The following is a 21,230-nucleotide window of genomic DNA, read 5'->3' as shown; positions in this document are numbered from 1 at the left end:
GAGAGGGAGGGGGAGAGGGTGGGGGAGAGGGAGGGGGAGAGGGAGAGGGTGGGGGAGAGGGAGGGGGAGAGGGAGAGGGTGGGGGAGGGGGAGAGGGAGAGGGTGGGGAAGGGGGAGAGGGAGAGGGAGGGGGAGAGGGTGGGGGAGGGGGAGAGGGAGAGCTGTTCAGGAATTTATGACCACGAAGGAGCTCTGGGTTCGAACCAGTGCTGGGCTACAGGGTGACTGGCAAGGGGGACAGAGGCGCTCAAAGATCTGGGACGCCGCCAGGAAAAGGCAAATTCTCAAAGTTAATGGTCTTAAGTGATTTTTTCTCTTTTAATCCCGGCTGCCCGAGGCCCGCCTCTCCCAGTATCAGCTCTTCCTCATTCTTTGAATCGGCGGCTCCGCGGTCGCGGCGTCAGACCCGCCGGAGGAAGCCTGTTAGCAATTTAAGCGGGCTGTGAACGCCCAGGGCCGGGGAGGCGGGGCTTGGACGAGGGGCGGGACCTTGGCGGGTTATTTGCATAAACAGGGGCGTGTCGTCCCGACGGGCTGTTTAAAGGACGGCGCAAGCGAGCGGGCGCGCATATCCAGTTGCTGGTTCGGCGGCTCCGGCTCTGCTCTCCTTCTTCGGGTATCTCCAACCTCACTTCCCCCCCACCTCGAGATGAAGGCGTTGAGCCCGGTCCGCGGCTGCTACGAGGCGGTGTGCTGCTTGTCAGAAAGGAGTCTGGCCATCGCGCGGGGCCGCGGCAAGAGTCCTGCGGCCGAGGAGCCCCTGAGTCTCCTGGACGACATGAATCACTGCTACTCGCGCCTCAGGGAACTGGTGCCCGGAGTCCCGCGAGGCACTCAGCTTAGCCAGGTGGAAATCCTGCAGCGCGTCATCGACTACATCCTCGACCTCCAGGTGGTCCTCGCCGAGCCGGCCCCGGGACCCCCGGACGGGCCCCATCTCCCCATCCAGGTGCGCGTGGGAGCTGGGGCGGAGAGAAGAGGGGCCGAGATGCTGCGGGTCCCCCACGACCTCACTCGCCGCGTTCCTTGTGTAACTCCTCTTGTTCCCCCTTTCTCAGACAGCTGAGCTAACGCCAGAACTGGTGATTTCCAACGACAAGAGGAGCTTCTGCCACTGACCCGCTGCCCTGGCACCACCAGGTGAGTTAGTTACCTTGTCTGGCGGAGGGACGGACTCGGCAGTTGGCAGATGCCCAGATGCCTTCGCCTGGGCTCCAGCTTCATCTGTTAGGGGCGGGCGACTGGGTTCCCTGGGCACTGCAAATACATGGCAGAGTCAGTGTTCACGGAACGCGCAGGAAGCGCGCGTGGCCCTCCGCGTTCCCCAAGTGGACACTGATCGATCTGTCCAGGCGCGGATCGGACTAAATGAAAATCTTTTGTTTGGACCCATGCCTTCTCCCCCCCAAACCTCCCCCCCCTCCAACTAGTGTCACTTCCAACCGGGAGGGTAGGGGAAGCTCCGCCTAGGGTCCTTTGGCGCCAACTGGGTGGAGGCAGTGTGGGGCGCGGAGTTATCAGCTGGAGGTACCGACCGAGTTTCCTCCTCGGCGCCGGCCAGTCTGCGGACGGCCCCGGCCCGCCCCGGCGCTCTGGCGGAAACTGATGGCTCTCGCTCTTCTTCCCCCCTCCTCCCCAGAACGCAGGTGCTGGCGCCCGTTCCGACACCTGGGACCCAGGGAACTCTCTCCGGCCGGAAGCCCGAGGGCATGGATGAACCCCAGCCTCTCGCCTGTCCACATTTACTTCTCCAAACTCCTTCCTCGAGGCTGGACCCGGTGCCGGGAGCGAAGGACTGTGAACTTGGGTGGCCTGAAGAGCCAGAGCTAGCGCTGGTCACCAGCTGGGCAACGTCACCCCGTCCCCACCCCCAAGTTTTTAAAGACTGTCGTAGCAGAGAGTCGAGGGGCTTTTGGGAGGAGGAGGGGAGTGGCTGCTCTCCCGAACTCTGCCAAGGTGGGGACAGAGCTGGTCTTCTGATCTGGAGAAAGGCTCTGCTACCCTGATTATGAACTCTATAATAGAGTATATAGCTTTTGTACCTTTTTTGCAGGAAGGTGACTTTCTGTAATCGTGATGTATATTGAACTTTTTATAAAAGTTAACATTTCACATAATAAACGATTTTTTAAACACTTTGTATATGGTCTCATCAAGCAGTTTTCCATTCCTTAAGTGGCAGCCGTCTTTTTCACATGGTTGACTCCTGGGGAAGATCAAACTTGCTTATTCCCTTAAAAGGGAGATGAGAAAATTCCTCAGCTAGAAGGGAGGGGGCGGGTAGGGTGGGATGGTAGTGGAGCTTCTCATGATGGAAGCTCCCATACCCATTGGGGGTTGGGAGCATAGGAGATGTTGTTAACGAGTTACTGTCCTTCTGGGACAAACCCTTGCACAAGCTCATCTCACAAGTTGGGGACTCTGGTCTCTTGAGACTATAATGGTGGCTGCCCTCTTAAATGTCATTTATTATTGGTGATGCCTTTCTGGCAGGGGATGTGTAACAGTGGTGTTTAGTCATGGGTGATCATTGATAAGACCCATTTCAGAGATGAATAAACCCAGCATACTGGGCTAGGTTTCATTTCCTTGTGTATTCTTCCTGGACTCCCCAAGTTGGGGAGAGAGGAGTAGGTTGTATGCTCACTCTGCAGCTACTCAGAAGGATTTGCAAGCTAGCTTGATAAGTACAGAGCTAGTCCTTTCACATGTTAAGTAGACGGAACCTGAGTTTGGAAGTTTGAGGAAGAGTCCCCAAAGCCCCTATTCATGGTATTCCTGCTGAGTGACATAGGATTGTGGGCAGGATTTGGGCTTGGGACTTGGCCTGGGAATGGGGAGCAAGGCTGCATGTAGACCCTACTACCCCCCTCTACCTGGTAGCTCCCCAGGTGGGCTACACCAGGCCCCTGACTTCACTGGATTCCTGTTTATGATATGATCTCATCTGTGTATTGGCCCTTGGCATGTGTTACTTTAGTATTTCATAACAAACAGTTCACCCTTCATACCTAAACTCTTGTGAGCTTTCTGAGGTGAACACAGGCATGTGGAGGAGGTTCAACCTCTGCTAACCATCCTTCCAGCCTGGCCAAGGTTCTTAGCCCCTTTAAAGTCAATATACAACTTTACCAAGTAATAACAGATCTCCAAAGGACTGGAAGCCCTCAGCCCCCATGTGAAAGAGATCCTCACAGCAAAGCAAATACAAGAATCCCACAGATGAAAATCTCTGGCCTGCCCCACTGCTGGTTAGAGATTGCCTTGCCTGAGCCTCAGTTTGCACATCCCTAAAAGGAAGCTAATCTTGTGGAAGGAGGTCTGAGTAACCAGGGACCATATTACACCATTAACTGCAATGGGGCAAAGCATCTGAACTCAAATCTACACTCTTCCCACACACCATGCTGTTTTCTGCTGCCTCAGAGTTGCTGCAGAGATAGGAAAGGAATGACAGCTGCAGCTCATCTGCCGCATGATCTGGCCCAAGCCAAGACCTTCCAGAGCCTCTCACTGCCTTTGCCCTGCTGACTCCCAGAGCAGAAGATAATGGTGGGAAACTTCTTTGGAATACGTCACACACCTACAAGGTATTATTAAGCTAATTCCAAGGAAATTGCTTGTCAGGGCTCCCAAGGCTGAACAGTTCAGGTGGCCAGGACAAAAGCTTAGACCAGCATGCCCATCTATTAGTCATTTGAGAGTGAAAGCAATTGGGCCCTGGGATAACTCTTGGGAGAGTAGTGTCTTCTGTCATCTTTTTGGAGGACTTAAGGCTTCATTTTTATTTTTTTCTCCCTTCTTCATACCCCAATCCCCACTGTAACTCAGCAAGATGGCTATCATTACTCCTGTTTCTCAGGCTGAATAGAATGATCCTGGTGCCAGCAAGGAAGTGGCTGAGTGGAGTTGCCATTTTCCTCTAGCTTCAAAGCCCTTGTTCTCACCTTGACTTCAGACAGGCTCTTTTTCCCTGAACAGGGTACATACTTGGTTCCCCGTGGGAACTGGTTGAAGCAAAGACCTGAAGTGCCAGGTCAAATATGTGCCTTTTTGAAAGTGGAAAATGACAGTACCTCTCTTCCATGGTTTGTGATTTAGGTGAAAGACAGTGCTCTAAAATCGCAAGGTCACTGTTAACTGAATGTATGTACTGCGCTCATTTTCATGGGATCTTGCTATCAGCTCTGAAGCACAGATATTTGGGAAGCATCTTTGCAAATAAAAGAGAAAAAGAAAAAGAAAGTAAGTGTAGCACAAGCGCACAATTCCCGAATAATAGAGCAAGGACTCAAATCCATGCTTGTGACACCCGGAGTGGTGGAATGTGCAGGCCCTTTAAAAGCTCTCTTAGATGTGGGTGCGCAGGACACCCATCAATGATCCCTCTTCGCGGCCTCATCGCCTCGTCCCCAGGCTGCACCCTAAAAATTTCTGTCCCTCTCTTTCCCGCAGAGATGCTTCCAGAGCTACCCACTCGCAGGCCTCGTGGGAGAGAACCGCTCCCAGCTCCGCGGCTCCTTGGCGCCGGGGCAGGGCGGAGCCTCGACCCACGTGGCCCAGAGCCAGACTGGGCGGAGCCTTCCCAGCCCCGCCCCCGGCCCCAGCCCGCTCCCCGCCTTCCCTCCCCCGCCCTTCCCCTCCCGCGGGCCCTGGGGGCCGCTCGCAGGTGTTCGCTGGCGCCCGGATGTCTGAGCTCTGGCTCCGCTCTGGCTCCGGCTCCCTCCGCAGCCTGCGGGCGGGGCTCGCAGCCCATCCGGAGCCTCGCGGCGCCCCCGCCGCTCTGCCAGCAGCGCGGCCTCCCGTTCCCAGCCTCCCGGCCTGGGGGGGCGCCCCCCACCCGGCAGAGCCGCTGACCCCGCTGCTCTCCCGCGGCCCCCAGCTGCGCTCGGCCTGGCTGCAGCAGCCCTGACGCGCCCCCACCCCGCTTCCTGCCTCGGCCGGGCGGGCCGCCGGGATCGCACCCCGTTCCTTCCTTCCTTCATTCTTTCAGGCCCCTCGCATTCCTCGAGCGCCTGCGACCTGCCCCGCGCGGGGCCCCGACGACCTTGTGACAGTGGCCTCGGGCCACCGGGCTGCTCCGGGAAGCCTCTGCCCTCCGCCGCCGCCCGCCGCTCCCCGCCCCCACGGGGTCCCGCGGCTTTCAGAGGTTAATGGTTCTCTGTTATCTCCCCTGTTCGGGGTCAGTCCGCGGCAAGGTGAAGGGGTCGCTGGCGCAAGCCCCAAAGGGTCAAAGTGTGGCCAGAATTGGGGTTCTGTTAGCCTGTAGCGGGGGCTTTGAGGTCGGTTATAGGCTGTGGCCTGGTTTAAATGGACAGCGTTGGGGGCCACAGGAGAGTGTGAGCCTCAGAGGAGTAGGTCACTTGGAAACTAGCATTTTAACCCTGTGCTGGTGGCTCACCCCTGTAATCCCAACTAATCCTGAGGCTGAGATCTGAGGATCAAGGTTTGGAGCAGAAAAGACTGTGAGACTTAATCTCTAACCATCAACAAGCCAGAAGTGGAGGTGTGGTTCAAGTGGTAGAGCACCAGCCTTGAGTGAAAAAGCCAATTACTGGGGTAAGTTCAAGCCCTGGTAGCAGCCTTGTGTGCAAACTCCCCCCCCCCCCCCCCCCCAGCATTTGAGGATGGCTTTTAACAAACCCAATGCAGAAGGAGTTCTCTAGAGCTTAGAGTTCACATGCTCATCCCTACTAGCCTCTCCACCTAAGCTGGGTCCATGAAGCTGGTTGCACTTTCTCCCACCACCACCCACCCCACTGCTACTTTGAGCCAGCCATTGGCAGGGACAAGCCCTTGTTGGACTTCAAAGGGAGTACAGAGCTGGCAGTAATGGCCAGGGTGGGGAAGTACCCCATCCTAGAGCCACCCATGTTTAACAGGCAAGCTGATGCCCTTCCCTGTGTCCTTCAGGGATGGAAAGGCCCTTAGAAATTACACATGTGGGGCTGGGATATAGCCCAGTGGCAAAGCGCTTGCCTAGCAAGTGCAACATCCTGGGTTCGATTCCCAGTACCAAAAAAAAAAAAAAGGAAAGAAAGAAATTACACATGTAGGGGCTGGGAAGGTGGCTCAGTGGTAGAGCATTTGCCCCGCATTCCTGAGGCCCTGGGTTCGATTCCTCAGCGCCACATAAGCAAGAAAGAAAGAAAGAAAGAAAAAAGCCGGAAGTGGCGCTGTGGCTCAAGTGGTAGAGCGCTAGCCTTGAACTGAAGAGCTGAGGGATAGCGCACAGGCCCAGAGTTCAAGCCCCATGACTGGACCCCAAAAAAAAAAAATTACACATGTGGTCCAGAATGGCCAGGACCCTGCTCAGGGACCCAAAGTAAGACAAGACTCTAAGCTGGGCATAAGTGGCCCATGCCTGTAATTCTAGCACATGGAGGCTGAGGCAGAAGGATCCAGAGTTGAAGCAGTAGCTTCATGCCTGAGATCCTAGCTACTCAAGAGGCTGAGATCTGAAGCTCTTGGTTGGAAGCTAGTTAAGGCAGGAAAGTCCATCAGATTCTCTGATTAACCACAGACATACAAAAAAAAAAGCTGGACCAAACACCAATGGCTCATGCCTATAATTCTAGCCACTTGGGAGGCTGAGATCTGAGGATTGTGGTTCAAAGCCAGCCCGGGCAGGAAAGTCTATGAGCCTCTTATCTCCAATAAACCACCGGAAGACTAGAAGCAGCACTGTGGTTCAAGAGCTACAACACTAGCCTTGAGCTGAAGAACTGAGAGACAGTGATTGGGCTCTGAATTCAAGCCCCAGGACCAGCTTAAAAAAATAAAAAAAAGTTCAAGACTGGAACCCAAACCACCTAGTTTCAGGACCTATCCCTAATCTGGCCAGGGGCTATTTCTCCTTCCCATTTTAGAGACTGGCGGCAAAAGTCCTGGGAGACTAAAGGTCTTTTGCACAGAGGGACAGGAGTCCCTGGGGCCACTAGATAGCACAGCCTCCCAGCCCGAGGCTGCAAAAGAGCTGCCAGAGATGACACCTCCCCAAAGTATGATATGTCTGTCCCTTGCCCTCAACGTTCACCAAATGGAACAAGGGTGGCCGGCCACGTGTGAGTTGGAAGCTGGGGAGGGAGAGAAGCCATAAGAACTGCTGGAGAAAAGCTTAGCTGGGTTCTTACAGAAGCATATGGAACTCATTACCCTAAGTCAAGGTGGTTTCTGGCCAGCTGGCAGTGGGTGGGTTTGGGGCTAAAAGTGTGCCGTTGTACAGCAATGGGGGTACTGGAGGCCCAGCAGTGTCCCCAGAATAACCCGCCCACTCAGTGATCTTGGTTCTTGCTAACCAAGTTTTGTTTCCAGCCTCCAAAAAAGGGATTTAGCACATGCCTGGGTACTGAGCCACCATAATTTTGCTGGGAAGGAAGGAGGACTTAGGGACTATCAGACCCAACACCCGACTTCCCTCTCCCATTAGGGCCTGAGGCCTGGCAGATCAGATGGGCTAATGTGTTGAATCAGCATGTGAGGTTATGGCTTCCTCTGGGGCTCATTCAGGTGGGTCTGGGGGCTTCTCTCTGTGATGGTCCCATATCCTGTCAGTCCACTTACCTCCTACAGGATTCATCTCTATATCCTAGAAGGAGAGCAGCAAGACTGTGCCCAGAAGAGGCCAAGTGGCAGCATCTCAGTGTACATGGTAGCAGGGTGGGGAGGGGAGCTGCTTCCATTCCACACCCTCCTCTGCCCCTCCCCCACGAGGCTCACCACTGTTACAGGACCTGCAACGGTTACCTAGAGAAAGTATCAGAGTGAAGGTCTCCACCTTTAGTGCTTTTGCTGTCTGCAACTAAAGTGTACACATTGGAGGATGTAGCTCAGTGTCAGAACATTTGCCTAACATATGCAAAGTCCCTGAGTTTCATGGCCAGCACTGGCAAGGAGAAAGAAAAGATAAATCCACTTAAGACTTCTTATAAGCTGATGCATCCTACAGACTTGGCCTCTGACAGCCACAACAGCTCTCCAGAGAGTCTGGAAACTCCAGCGGTATTTTTTTTTTTTTTTTTTTTGGTCTGGCCGTGGGGTCTGAACTCTGGGCCTGGGCGCTGTCCCTCAGCTCTTCAGCTCAAAGCTAGTGCTCTACCACCAGCGGTATTTTTTTATTGTTGTTGTTTTTGAGGTTTTTGTGCCAGTCCTGGGGCTTGAACCCAGAGCCTGGGTATAGTCCCTGAGCTTTTTGTTCAAAGCTAGCACTCTACCACTTGAGCCACAGCCCCACTTCCAGTTTTTTAATGATTAATTAAAGCTCACTCATGAGCTGGGCACCAGTGGTTTACACCTGTAATTCTAGGTACTCAGAAGGCTGAGATTGCAGTTCAAAGCCAGCCTGGGCAGGAAAGTCTGTGAAACATTTTTCTCCTATTAATCACAGAAAAAACTGGAAGTGACACTGCAGCTCAAGTGGTAAAGTTAAGCAAAAAGGAGTACCCAGGCCCAGAGTTCAAGCCCAGGGCAGGCAAAAAAAAAAAGTCTCATGGACTTTCCTGGTTGAATTTGAACAACTATCGTTCTCAACCTCCTGAGTACCTAGGATTAGAGGCCTGAGGCACCAGTGTCTAGTGAACTCCAGTTTTAACCTTGATCAGCTGAACCATCACAGCTAAGTATTCATCCTCTCTGAGCCTTACTTGATTGACACAATGATGAAATTAAATGTCATCTGTAAACTACTGGCACTTGGTAGGCCCTAGGTGACCCCCAGCAGGGAGTTTGCCAGGCTTGGTGTCAGATTCCCCAGGTAATTTCGTTAGGTATTTCTAGGATGGCAGTGCTATTGGCAGAATGCAATCACAGCACCCCAGGACTCCTGATGAGTGTTCACAAGCCTTTTTCTATACCCAGGACTAAATGCAGAGCCACAGCTCAGTACCTCTACATGGAGCTCAGGCACCTGGCTAGACTCCTTCACTGACTGCACCTACGGCTCCTCCCTGCCAGTGCTGTGGGAACCTGGAACCTGTCTATGGAAGTTTAGTGGAGATTTGGTGAAGGGCTGGATAGAAGGCGCTTAGAAGTCTGGCAGGACACATAACTGGCGTTACTATGCCCAATTCACAGCTAGAGAAACTGCATCCCATGTGGAGAACAGACTTCGACCAGGTCACGTGGAGAATGGAGATACAAAGCTAAATCTTCATGTTTCCAGTCAGGGCCTGGTCCAGGCTCTCTGTTGAGACAACTAGACTGAAGAGGATAGGAGTTAAGAGGAGAGGGTGTGTGGACCAGGGGCCAGGGAAACTGGAGGCCAGAGGGGAGGGATGATCCTGGGTGAGAGTGGCAGCTTTGTGATGGGACAAACTTCCTTTCAAATCCTGTGCCTGCTTCTTCTTGGATGGACAACCAGCTCCTCTCTGAGTCTCCATCTTCCTGGTCAGTAATAAGATGACAGAGATAGAGTGTCTGGCACATGGAAGCTGCTCACAGCTGGCAACTCATACCTGCCTCCTTGTTGTCACCCTGGGGTGCAAGCCTGTAAACTCCCAACTGAACAAGTAAGGGGTGATTCAGATGTTCTAATATTTGGGTATTGAAATGCCCGTGTCCACACTCTTCTGTTTCCTAGACTTGTAAAAGAAACATGTAAATGTGGATACAGGAAAAGAAAATGGAAAAAATAGAGTATCTCCCAGATAGTTATGGGACTAGTTAACACAGAGAACTGTTAGCTTAGTGCGTGGCACATAAGAACTCTCCAAAACTAATTGCCACTCATCACCTTGCATAACAGGAGAATTTTATTTTCTCATGCATTCTATGGACATCTGTGTCTTCATGTAAAATCATGAGGTCTCCTTTTTATTTTTATTTTGGGCAAAATTGACACTTCAGGAAGATGTACAGATTTTTATCTCATGGCTTTATAGCCTCGGCAGTGGGCCAGCTTCACACAGCCACACGTGTGCCTGCAGGAACACACAGGCCCCTGGGCATGCGCATGCACACACACAGAGTCTTCTAAATGGGCTGGAACAGGAAGAGCACCTGCCTGCTCTCCACCCCACTTCCCATGCTCCATGGAGCAAAGAAGGAGGATGGCAGCCTCTACTCTGCATCAGCTGCCACCATTCTTTAGCAGAACTGGCCTAGAAGATGGTCTTGGTCCCCAGTTCTTAGTCTGACGATTAGAGGTCCAGCTTTGACTGGCCCTCCTGGCACTGTCCCTCCCTGACTATGCCACCTTGGGCACATAGCTTGACATGCTGACACTGCTTTCTTATTTAGGAAAGGGGGAATACCATTTTCACCTTTAGGGCTCTTGGGAAGTTTAGAGACACATAGAAAGTACTTGGTACTGAGTTGTTTCTCTATTAGTGAGAGTTCTTAGAAGTTCATTTTCTCACTCAGTAAAAATCGTCATGGTGCTGGTAGTTCATGCCTATAATCCCGGCTACTCAGGAGGCTGAGATCCAGAGGATTGCAGCTCAAAGCCCATCTAGACAGAAAAAAAAGTCCTTCATACTCCATTCCCAAATATCCAACAAAAAGCCAAGCTGGAGGCATGACTTAAGTGGTTTGTTACCAACCATGGGCAAGCAAGCTGAGCAAACGGGAGGTCCAGTACTAGTGAAAATAAGTAAATAATCTCTCTCTCCTTCTGTTACAAATACACACACACACAGAGTAGGGCTAGGTCTATGTGATTTACATAATTAATACATCTTATTGCCTTTTTTTGTGTGGGTGTGGGGAGGGGTCAGTTGTGAGGCTTGAACTCAGGACCAAGGTGCAGTCCCTGAACTCTTTTGCTCAAAACTAGCACTCTATGACTTAGAGCCACGCTCCATTTCTGGTTTTCTGGTGGTTAATTGTTTTTTTGTTTTTGTTTTTGTTTTTGGTCCAGTCGTGGGGCCTAAACTCTGGGCCTGGGTGCTGTCCCTCAGCTCTTCAGCTCAAGGCTAGCGCTCTACCACTTGAGCCACAGCACCACTTCTGGCCTTTTCTTTTTGCTTATGTGGTGCTGAGGAATCGAACCCAGGGCTTCAGGCATGCCAGGCAAGCGCTCTACCACTGAGCCACCTTCCCAGCCCCTCTGGTGGTTAATTGGATTAAAAAAAAAAAAAAAGTCTCATGGAAGCTGGGCACCAGTGGCTCAGGTCTGTAATCCTAGCTACTCAGGAGGCTGAGATCTGAGGATCACAGTTCAAAGCCAGCCTGGGCACAATAAACCACTAGAAAACCAGAAGTGGCGCTGTGGCTCAAGCAGTAGAGCGCTTGCCTTGAGCTGAAGAGCTGAGGGATAGTGCCCAGGCCCAGAGTTCAAGCCCCATGACAGCGGGTGGGGGGGGGGGGGGGGGGGGAGGAAGTCTTATGGACTTTCCTGCCTGGGCTGGCTTTGAACTGTGTTCTTCAGATCTCAGCCTTCTGAGTAGCTAGGATAACAGGCATTAGTCACCACCAGCACCGGGCTTGTTTTGTTAGCTTAAGCTAAGTTGACCATATGACCCAGAGATCTTCCTCAATATATCTTCCTTAATATGTGTTAAGAGAATACAGTGTTTCCCCCTATTAAGCCAGGTGCCTGTGTCTCACTCCTGTAATCATAGCTACTCAGGAGGCTGAGATCTGAGGATCATGGTTCAAAGCTAGCCCTGGCAGGAAAGTCCATGAGACTCATCTCTAATTAATCTCCAGAAAACCGTAAGTGGCTCTGTGGCTCAAGTGGTAGAGTGCTTGCCTTGAGCTGCAGAGCTCAGGGATAGCACCCAGGCCCACCCAGAGTTCAAGCCCCATGACTGACACCCCACCCCCACCCCCCAAAAAATGTGTTTTCCACCAAAGTCACTTTCTTTCTTTTTTTCTTCATATTACAATGTCTGGGAAAGTCATTTTAGGTCATAGAGCCTTAGTTTCCTTTTCTCTCAAATGGAACAGAAAGGATGGCTCATGCCTAGTAGTAGTCCTAGCTACTCAGAACGTTCAGCTCAGGCAGAAAAATCCGGGAGACTTATCTCCAATTCCAGCCAAAGGCTGAAAGTGGATGTGTGGCTCAAGTGGTAGAGCACCAATCTTGACCACAAAAGCCAAGAGTTAGGCCCTTGAAGAAGGCAGTGACCAGACAAGATTTTAACATGGGTGACAGAAATCTGAGTCTTTTCACTGTTGTGGATTTGTTTCTACTTGGCACAGCAGGGTAGATCTTTCTAGAATAATGGCCTGATTCTGGGTCCCTCCAGGGCCCACTAACATTCTTCCTCCTTCAAAAACCTTCCTTTAATTTCCATAACATGGAAGATTGGACCTACACAAATACAACATGCTCCTGAGATTACCCATTACATCCTCTAACTCAGTGTAAGCCCTAGCAGACAGGGCTTCGAGTCACTGGTTTTGCTATTGCCACATTTCATCCTTCATTAACTTTTCTTTTCTTTTCTTTTTTGGTCAGTCATGGGTCTTGAACTCTGGGCCTGTATGGCTGCCCCTCAGCTCTTCAGCTCAAGGTGAACACTCTACCACTTGAGCCACGGTGCCACTTCCAGTTTTCTGGTGGTTAATTGAAGAGTCTCGCAGATTTTCCTTGCCTAGGCTGGTTTTGAACCGTGGTCCTTAGATCTCAGCCTCCTGAGGAGCTAGGAATTCAAGTATGAGCCACTGGCATCCGGCTTTTCATAAACCTTTTTAAGGCCCCAAGTCATGGGTAGGGCAGCTGAGGCCCAGGGAGCAGAAGGAACAGGGAAGCAGAGCCAGTCCTGCATCTCAAGCAAGACATGACAGAAATCCTCTTGAGCTCATGTGCTCTCAGAACACCTTCTCCCACTAGGCGTTAGGACTGAGCCTCCCCACAGCAACTTTATGAGTATTTTCTCCACTTTGCTAGGTGAGGAAACTGGAGGCTGAGGTAGTTACAATAATTTGCCCATCACAGGGCAGTGAGGGACAGATTCATGAATGGGTCAAGGCTGGCCTGTTCCCAGTGCATACTCCTTAGAGTGGGCAGGGGTGGGGTGGGTGGGAGGAAGGGAGGCCGCTGCAGCTTTGCTGTTAGGGAGCCTCAGGCTTTCTCCAGTGGCCTCAGGGATCTTTTTCTTTCCTTTCTTTCTTTTTTTTTTTTTTTTCCTGTTGTGGGGTCTGAACTCTGGGCCTGGGCACTGGCCCTCAGCTCTTCAGCTCAAGGCTAGTACTCTACCACTTGAGTTACAGTGCCACTTCTGGCTTTTTCTGCTTATGTGGTGCTGAGGAATCGAACTCAGAGCCTCATGCATGCAAGGCAAGCGCTCTACCACTGAGCCACCTTCCCAGTCCCCTCAGGGATTTTTTTTTCTTTCTTTCTTTTTGGTCAGTCATGGTGCCTGAATTCTAGGCCTGGGCGCTGTCCCTGAGCTGTTCAGCAAAAGGCTAGCGCTCTACCACTTGAGCCACAGCCCCACTTCTGGCTTTTTTTTTTCTGCTTATGTGGTGCTGAGGAATCGAATCCAGGGCCTCATGCATGCAAGGCAAGCACTCTACCATTGAGCCACCTTCCCAGCCTTTAAGGATTTCTTGTAGTGGCAATGTGGTACCCACCTGGAGCAAGGAGGAACAGTTACCAAGGCTGACCCTGGTGCCCAACTCTGTCAGCCCCAGCAGTTGGGGTCAGGGGGTTCACAGGGAAGGACGCACAAAGCTCCTATTGCAGCAGTGATCTTCATAAAGTCCTCTCCCCTTCCCCCAATGCCCATTGTCTCCCCAGGAGACAATACAGATAAAGGATCCAGCCTAGTGGGCTGCCTGCATCAATCTGTAACCATGGAAACTGCTGGGGAGACAATTCCAAAGCCCTCTCTGCCTCCCTCCTCCCCATCCTGCAGCTGTGGCAGCTCCAGGAACCCAGCCTCCTGCAGGAGAGGAATTGCTGATAATTGCCACCCCCCCCCAACTAATGCCACCAAATGGGACACAGCTGGGTCCCCTCAACATGCACCCCACACCCTCCCTATTGCGGAACTGATGTTGGTAAAGGGGCTTGGGAAGGTTCAAGGGTTAAGCACTGTGAGTAGGCTCCTTGAGGTTCCACACTGGTGAGAAATGTCCTTGATCCCAGGGCTGGGCACAAGGGCAAACAAAGGGCTCTGCAGAGTTCTTGGAAGGGCAGCCAAGCAGGCTCTTAGGTTGGGCTTAGGCTCAGCATGCGACTCCCCTCTGGTGGCCAGTTGCTGCAATTGTCAGCTATGGTTTTGGAGGGAAAAAAAAATCTTTTTTTCCTCCTACTTGGTTTATTATCATATATTGACCACACGACGTCAAGGGTTTCATTGTGATGTTTCCATGTGTGCATATATTTGGTCATAGTTGTCCCTTCCATTACTCTCTATCACCGCCCTCCTCTCTCCCACTTCTTTTGTCTCTCATTTTTTCAAATGGGCTTATGACCTTTTCACACATACCCACAACACTCTCCAGTCATATTCTCCCCTTCCCCTCTCTTTTCTTGAAAGTTCCCGTCCCCAAATCATCCTCCATTTATTTTCTGTAGATCTAGCTTCCATATATGAGAGAAAAAATGTTTCCCTGAGACTGGTTTATTTCATTTATCCTGATGGCTTCCAGTTCTATCCATATTCCTGTAAATGACATCATTTCATTCTTCTTTATGGCTGAATAATACTCTAGAGGGTATACACACACCATATTTCCTTTGTCTGTTCATGAGTGGATGGATGAGCACCTAGACTGATTTGGTCATGAGGCTATTATGAATAATGCTGACTGAATGTGTGTGTGTGTCGCTATTGTACGCTGACTTTTTTTTTGTTATTGTTGTTGGGGCCTGAACTCTGGGCCTGGGTGCTGTCCCTGTGCTCTTCAGCTCAAGGCTAGCGCTCTACCACTCATGGGCCTCAGTTTCTTCCTCTATGAAATGGGGCATGTGGCTGGGAATGTGGCTCAAGTGGTTGAGTGCTAGCCTTGAGGAAAAGAAGCTCAGGAAAGCTGAGCACTGGTGGCTCATGCTTATAATCCTACCTACTCAGAAGGCTGAGATCTAAGGATTGTGATTCAAAGCCAACCCCGGCAGGAAAGTCCATGAGACTCTTATCTCCAGTAAACCACTTGAAAACCGAAGTGGCTGTGGCTCAAGTAGTAGAGGCTCGCCTTGAGCTGAAGAGCGCAGGGACAGTGCCCAAGCCCAGAGTTCAAGCTTCATGACTGACCAAAATAAAAAAACAAAAAGAAGCTCAGGGACAGTGCCCAGGCCCTGAGTTCAAGCTTCAGAACTGGAAAAAAAAAAGGGGGGGGGCATCTTCACAGGGCTGTTGGGATAACTAAAGTGGATCTGGGGTGTATATGCACTTGCTCTGCTAAAGGTAGAGTATCCTGTATCCAAAATGCTTGATACCAGATACCATTTGGATTTTTTTTTTTTTTCTGGTCATGTGGCCTGAACTCAGGGCCTGGGTGCTGTCCCTCAGCTCTTCAGCTGAAGGCTAGCACCACAGTGCCACTTCCGGCTTTTTCTGCTTATGTGGTGCTGAGGAATCGAACCCAGGGCCTCATGCATGCAAGGCAAGCGCTCTACCACTGAGCCACCTTCCCAGCCCCACTATTTGGATTTTTTAACATTGGGCTCCCCACTCCTACACCCCTCCTTCCCTTCCTTCTCTTCCTATTTCTTCTCCTTCTTCCCTCCCCTCCCTCTCACTCTCCTTCCCCACTCTGTCGGTCATGGGGCTTGAACTCTGGGCCTGGGCTCTGTCCCTCAGCTCCTCAGCTCAAGTGCTCTACCACTTGAGCCACAGCACTACTTCCAGATTTTTCTGTGTATGTGGTGCTGAGGAATCAAACCCAGGGCCTCATACATGCAAGGCAAGCATTCTATCACTGAACCACCTTCTCAGCTTCCCCCCCCCCCCCCCCCGCCCTTTCTCTCTCTCTCTCTCTGCACAGAATTTACTAGAGGTCAGATTGGCCTCATACTCACTGTATAGCCCAGGTTGGCCTCAAATTCCAGCTCTTTTTGCCCTCAGTTTCCCTAGCACTGGGATTACAAGTGTGCAACATCATGTCTGACTGTCTTGGATTTCAGATACAGGCATATCTTAATATACATCATGAGATATCTTGGTGGTGGGACACAAAACACATTCATGTTCCATACATACCTTATACATAGCATCTGATGGTAATTTCATACAATACTTTCAGGAAGTTGCTTGCTTAACAACAAACCCAGGGCCTTGCCCTTGTCAAGTGTCCTACAGTTGAGCTACACCCCCATCTCACCCCACCTCACGCCTGGGTTTTGACCAGGACCCATCACATGAGGTCACGTGTGGATTTTTCTACCTGTGGTATTATGTCAGTCCTCTAAAACTTTTGTGTTTTGCTGATGTTATTGTGCAGTGATAGAGTACTCGCCCTGCATAGGTGAGGCCTTGTGTTTGATCTCCAGCATCAAAAAGAAAAAAAGAAAAAGAAAAAAAATATTTTAGATTTCAGATACTCAGTGATTTTCATTTTTTATGTAAAAAGAACACAAGTTAGGGGCAGGCTAGAAATTGAGAAGTATGCTTCCTTCTCTCTGGATTTGGAGAGGAGGGACATGATAATTCCGGCCTCTATAATTGCCTTTTTGGACTTCCAGGACCCCCATTCAGTTTGTTTTCTTCCTCATGAAGAATCACAGATACTCTGACAGTGAGAAGAGATGTTCTTGGGAAGGAACTGTGTGAACTATTAGATGGACACAGTCAGGTATGAGCTTTAGAGGCACACCTTAGGGACAGGAGGAAATAAATACAAATTTATTTATTCTTTATTAATTTCTTTATCCACAGATTGCTCTGCATGCCTCTAGTGAGACTTGGGCCTCATAGACCTTTTGTGTGGGTCCACCTTCTCAGTACGCAATGCCTGTGAAAACCATCTCTAGAGTCTGGAAACATCTGGAAGAGGCTGCATCCTCTTCCAGACCCAGCCTGGGTCTTCTCCAAGCCCCCAATTACCTATCTGATAAGAGAAGTTAGTCTGCCACAGTGGCTTTGGCAGCTGTCACAGTCGACCTCTAGATGGCAGACTTCACTTTTCAGCAGTGGGAAACTTTTTTTTTTTTTTTCCCCCTTCAAAGAACCCTTTGGATATTTATAAGATCATTCAAAGGCTATAGGAACTTACCAATGCAGACAGATGGCCCTGGACAACCCACATGAAGTCTGTAAGAAGCATGCATGTCAGTCCTTTTTTTTTTTGTCAATTGTGGGGCCTGAACTCTAGGCCTGGGCGCTGTCCCTGCGCTCTTCAGTTCAAGGCTAGTGCTCTACCACTTGAGCCACAGCACCACTTCTGGCTTTTTCTGCTTATGTGGTGCTGAGGAATCAAATCCAGCCTCATGTATGTGAGGCAACACTCTACCACTGAGCCACCTTCCCAGCCGGCATATCAGTCCTGTGATGTGCCTGTGATGTGAAGTCTCAGGCCTCTGACTTGAGGGCCAGATAAGTCCCCATCCCTATCAAGCAAGGAAAGGGAGTTAAGGAGCATACTGAGTTTACCATGGGCCAGGCCTGAGCATTAACACCATCAGGTCGAGCATTAACACCATCAGGTCGTCAGCATACCCTCATTTTATACTTGGGGAAACCAACATTCAGACGCTCAGCCCAGTGTCACATAGATAGGAAGGCACGGAAGGCGGGGGGGGCATTTAGTTTCTTTGAAGCTCACCTTCCTCATCTGTAAAATGACACTGACTGAGTCCTGGCAAGCAAGAGTCTACTTCTGTCCCTGTATGCCTGCTTAGACTGGAAGACACATGTGTATGCCCTCCCCCCCCCCTTTTGGTTGGCTGTGGGGCTTGAACTCAGAACCTGGGTGCTATCACTAAGCTTTTTCACTCAAGGCCAGCACTCTACCACTTTGAGCCACAGAACCACTTCTGGTTTTCTTGTGGTTAATTAGAGATAAGACTCTCCCTGATTGGCTGGGCACCTGTAATCCTAGCTACTCAGGAGGTTGAGATCTGAAGATTGCAGTTCAAAGCCAGCCCAGGCAGAGACTCTTATTTCTGATTAATCACAGAAAAAGCTGTAAGTGGTGCTGTGGCTCAAGTGGCATAGTTCTAGCTTTGAGCAAAAAGGAGCTCGGGGACAGTGCCCAAGCCCAGAGTTCAAGCCCAGGACTAGAAAAAAAAATAATGTCTCATGGACATTCCTGCCCAATCTGGCTTTGAACTGTGATCCTCAGATCTCAGCCCCCTGAGTAGCTAGGATTACAGGTATGAACCACCAGCACCTGGCTATATATATGGTCTTTTATATCTAATTTCTTCCACTTTTTCAAGGTTTGTAATGTTTTCAAGAGTCATCTGTGTTGTCCCATATGCTAACCCTTTTCTTTTTTTTTTTTTTTTGTCGGTCATGGGGCCTGAACTCTGGGCCTGGGCGCTGTCCCTCAGCTCTTCAGCTCAAGGCGAGCGCTCTACCACTTGAGCTACAGCACCACTTCCGGTTTTCCGGTGGTTTATTGGAGATAGGAGTCTCACGGTCTCTCCTGCCCGGGCTGGCTTTGAACCGCGATCCTCAGATCTCAGCCTCCTGAGTAGCTAGGATTACAGGCGTGAGCCACCAGCGTGCCCGGCCCCTTTTCTTTTTTTATTGCTGAATGATATTCCATCACATGGAAATACTTCTTTTTGTTTATCCATTCATTAGTTGATGAGCATTTGGGTTATGTCTACACCTTGGTTATGGTGAATAATTCTGCTATAAGCCTGGCACCAGTAGCTCACACCTATAATCCTAGTTACTCATGAGGATAAGGTCTGAGGATCATGGTTCAAAGCCATCCTGGGCAGGAAAATCCTGAGACTCTTATCTCCAATTAATCACTAGAAAACCAGAAAAGGCGCTGTGGGTCAAGTGGTAGAGTGCTCGCCTTGAGCTGAAGAGCCCAAGGACAGTGCCCAGGCCCAGAGTTAAAGACCCATTACCAACCAAAAAAAAAAAAAAAATTTGCTATAAACATTTGTGTGCATAGCTTTGTGTGGATGTATGATCTCAGTTCTCTTCAGTCTATACATAGGAGTGAAGTTGATGGCTCCTAAGATATCTCTATTAGCAACTTGAGAAACTGCCAAACTGCTCTCCAAAGCAGAAATAACAATATACATTCCCACCAGTGATGGATGGGGTTTTAGTTCCTCTGCATCCTGGCCAGCACTGTTTCCTCTGGCTACTGTTCATCTCCTGTTGGCCAGAAAGTGGGAAGGGGGAGTTTGTTGTGGTTTCATCATCTCCTAATGATGTTAAATGTCTTCTCATGATCATGCTCTTCTTGGCGTCTGTGTATTTCTCCTGGAAGACTGTCCATATAAGCATTGGCTTTCTTTCTTTTTCTTTTTCCTTTCTTTTTAGTTCTGAGACTGGGACTTGAACTCAGTACCTGGCTAGCACTCTACCAACTCAGCCATGCCTTCAAACTCATGTTGTTGTTGTATTTTATGCTAGTCCTGGGGCTTGAACTCAGGACCTGGGCACTGTCTCTGAGCTTTTTTTTTTTTTTTTTTGTCAGTCGAGGGGCTTGAACTCTGGGCTTGGGCACTAGCCTTCAGCTCTTCAGCTCAAGGAGAGCACTCTATCACTTGAGCCACAGAGCCACTTCTGGTTTTCTAGTTCATTGGAGATAAGAGTCTCATGGAGTTTCCTGCCTGGGCTGGCTTTGAACTGCGATCCTCAGATTTCAGCCTCCTGAATAGCTAGGGTTACAGGCATAAGCCACTGGCGCCCGGCTTTCTGAGCTTTTTTTGCTCAAGGCTAGCACTCTACTACTTGAGTCACAGCTCAACTTCTGGCTTTTTTGGTAGTTAATTGGAGATAAAAAGTCTCACAGTCAGGGCGCCAGTTCAAGGCCAGCCCGGGCAGGAAAGTCTATGAAACTCTTATCTCCAATAAACCACCAAGAAACCAGAAGTGGCGCTGTAGCTCAAGTGGAAGAGCACTAGCCTTGAGCTGAAGAGCTGAGGGTCCTCGCTCAGGCCCAGAGTTCAAGGCCCACGACCGACCCCCCTTCCCCCAAGAAAAAAAAGTCTCACAGATTTTCCTGCCCAGGCTGGCTTTGAACTATTATCCTCAGATCTCAGCTTCCTGAGTAGTTAGGATTACAGGTGTGAGCCACTGGCTTTCTTTCTTTCTTTTCCAGTCCTAAGGCTTGACCTCAGGGCCTGGGCACTGTCCCTGAGCTGCTTTTTCTCAAGGCTAGCACTCAATCACTTGAGCCATGGCGCCACTTCTGGCTTTTTCTGTTTATGTGGTACTGAGGAATAGAACCCAGGGCTTCATGCATGCTACACAAGCACTCTACTATAAGCCACATTCCCAGCCCCTGGCTGGCTGACTTTTAATTTTTTTTTTTTTTTTTTTTTGGTCAGTTGTGGGGCTTGAACTCTAGGCCTGGGTGCTGTATCCTGAGCTCTTCAGCTCAAGAGGAGTGCTCTACCACTTGAGCCACAGCACCACTTTGGCTTTCTTAATATTCACACACACATTATGTTCATATCCCATCTCACAATAACCTATGAAACTTAACAAATGACCCCTGTTTCTCAGGTGCAGGAACCAAATAGCTCAGATACTTTTTATTTTTTTTTTTGGGGGGGGGGTCCGGTCCTGGAGCCTGAACTCTGGGCCTGGGCGCTGTCCCTCGGCTCTTCAATTCAAGGCAAGCCCTCTACCACTCGAGCCACAACATCACTTCCAGTTTTCTGGTGCCCTGGCTGGCTTTGAACTGCTCTCCTCAGATCTCAGCCTCTTGAGTAGCTAGGATTACAGGCGTGAGCCACGGATACCTGGCAGCTCACTTTGAAAAGCAGCAACTTAAGAAGTGTTAGGACTTGGGATTTAAAGTATTTAACATGGATTTACATAAAATGTACTGTGCACTAGTCACTGTTGGAAAATCCATAAGCCCCATATTATAGCAAGTTAATTTCCCAATAAAAAATGTTATTATCTGGGCTGGGAAGGTGGCTCAGTGGTAGAGCCCTTGCCTTGCATGCATGAGGCCCTGGTTCCATTCCCCAACACCACATTAGCAAAAAGAAAAAAAGCCAGAAGTGGTGTGGTGGCTCAAGTGGTAGAGCACTACCCTTGAGCTGAAGAGCTGAGGGACAGCGCCCAGGCCCAGAGTTCAGGCCCCACGACCGGACCCAGGAAAAAAAAAATGTTATTATCAAGCTGGCTCTGGTGCCTCACACCTGTGATCTTAGCTACTACCAAGACTGAGATCTGAGGATCATGATTTGAAGC

The 21,230-nt window shown here is 50.2% G+C and overlaps 2 protein-coding genes across 2 annotated transcripts in view; both read left to right on the top strand.

Annotated features, from left to right (window-relative positions):
- The first annotated feature begins 569 nt into the window (after positions 1 to 569).
- On the top strand, positions 570 to 2,142 carry Id3 (inhibitor of DNA binding 3, HLH protein). The gene is made up of 3 exons (XM_042688522.1): positions 570 to 949; positions 1,059 to 1,140; positions 1,640 to 2,142. The coding sequence occupies exons 1-2, from the start codon at positions 650 to 652 to the stop codon at positions 1,116 to 1,118; spliced, it is 360 nt and encodes a 119-aa protein (XP_042544456.1). The 5' UTR covers positions 570 to 649; the 3' UTR covers positions 1,119 to 1,140; positions 1,640 to 2,142.
- An 18,384-nt stretch (positions 2,143 to 20,526) lies between these two features.
- The window catches only part of E2f2 (E2F transcription factor 2), a 30,409-nt gene continuing 29,705 nt past the window's right edge, over positions 20,527 to 21,230 (top strand). Inside the window, exon 1 of the mRNA XM_042688484.1 lies at positions 20,527 to 20,531. The gene's annotated coding sequence lies outside the window, so the exon portion shown is untranslated. The remainder of the gene's footprint in view (positions 20,532 to 21,230) is intronic.

Source organism: Dipodomys spectabilis, unplaced genomic scaffold, assembly GCF_019054845.1.
Source record: "Dipodomys spectabilis isolate Male_0828 unplaced genomic scaffold, ASM1905484v1 ptg000118l, whole genome shotgun sequence".
In the NCBI taxonomy this organism is placed as follows: Eukaryota; Metazoa; Chordata; class Mammalia; order Rodentia; family Heteromyidae; genus Dipodomys; species Dipodomys spectabilis.
The sequence above is the reverse complement of the archived record's forward strand: the minus strand, read 5'-3'. Positions and strand labels throughout refer to the sequence as shown.

Excerpts from the sequence above, each read along its gene's own strand:
- Id3 (XM_042688522.1), top strand. The coding sequence starts at position 650 with ATGAAGGCGTTGAGCCCGGTCCGCGGCTGCTACGAGGCGGTGTGCTGC. Across the intron at positions 950-1,058 it reads GGCCCCATCTCCCCATCCAG|ACAGCTGAGCTAACGCCAGA; the intron begins GTGCGCGTGGGA and ends CCCCTTTCTCAG.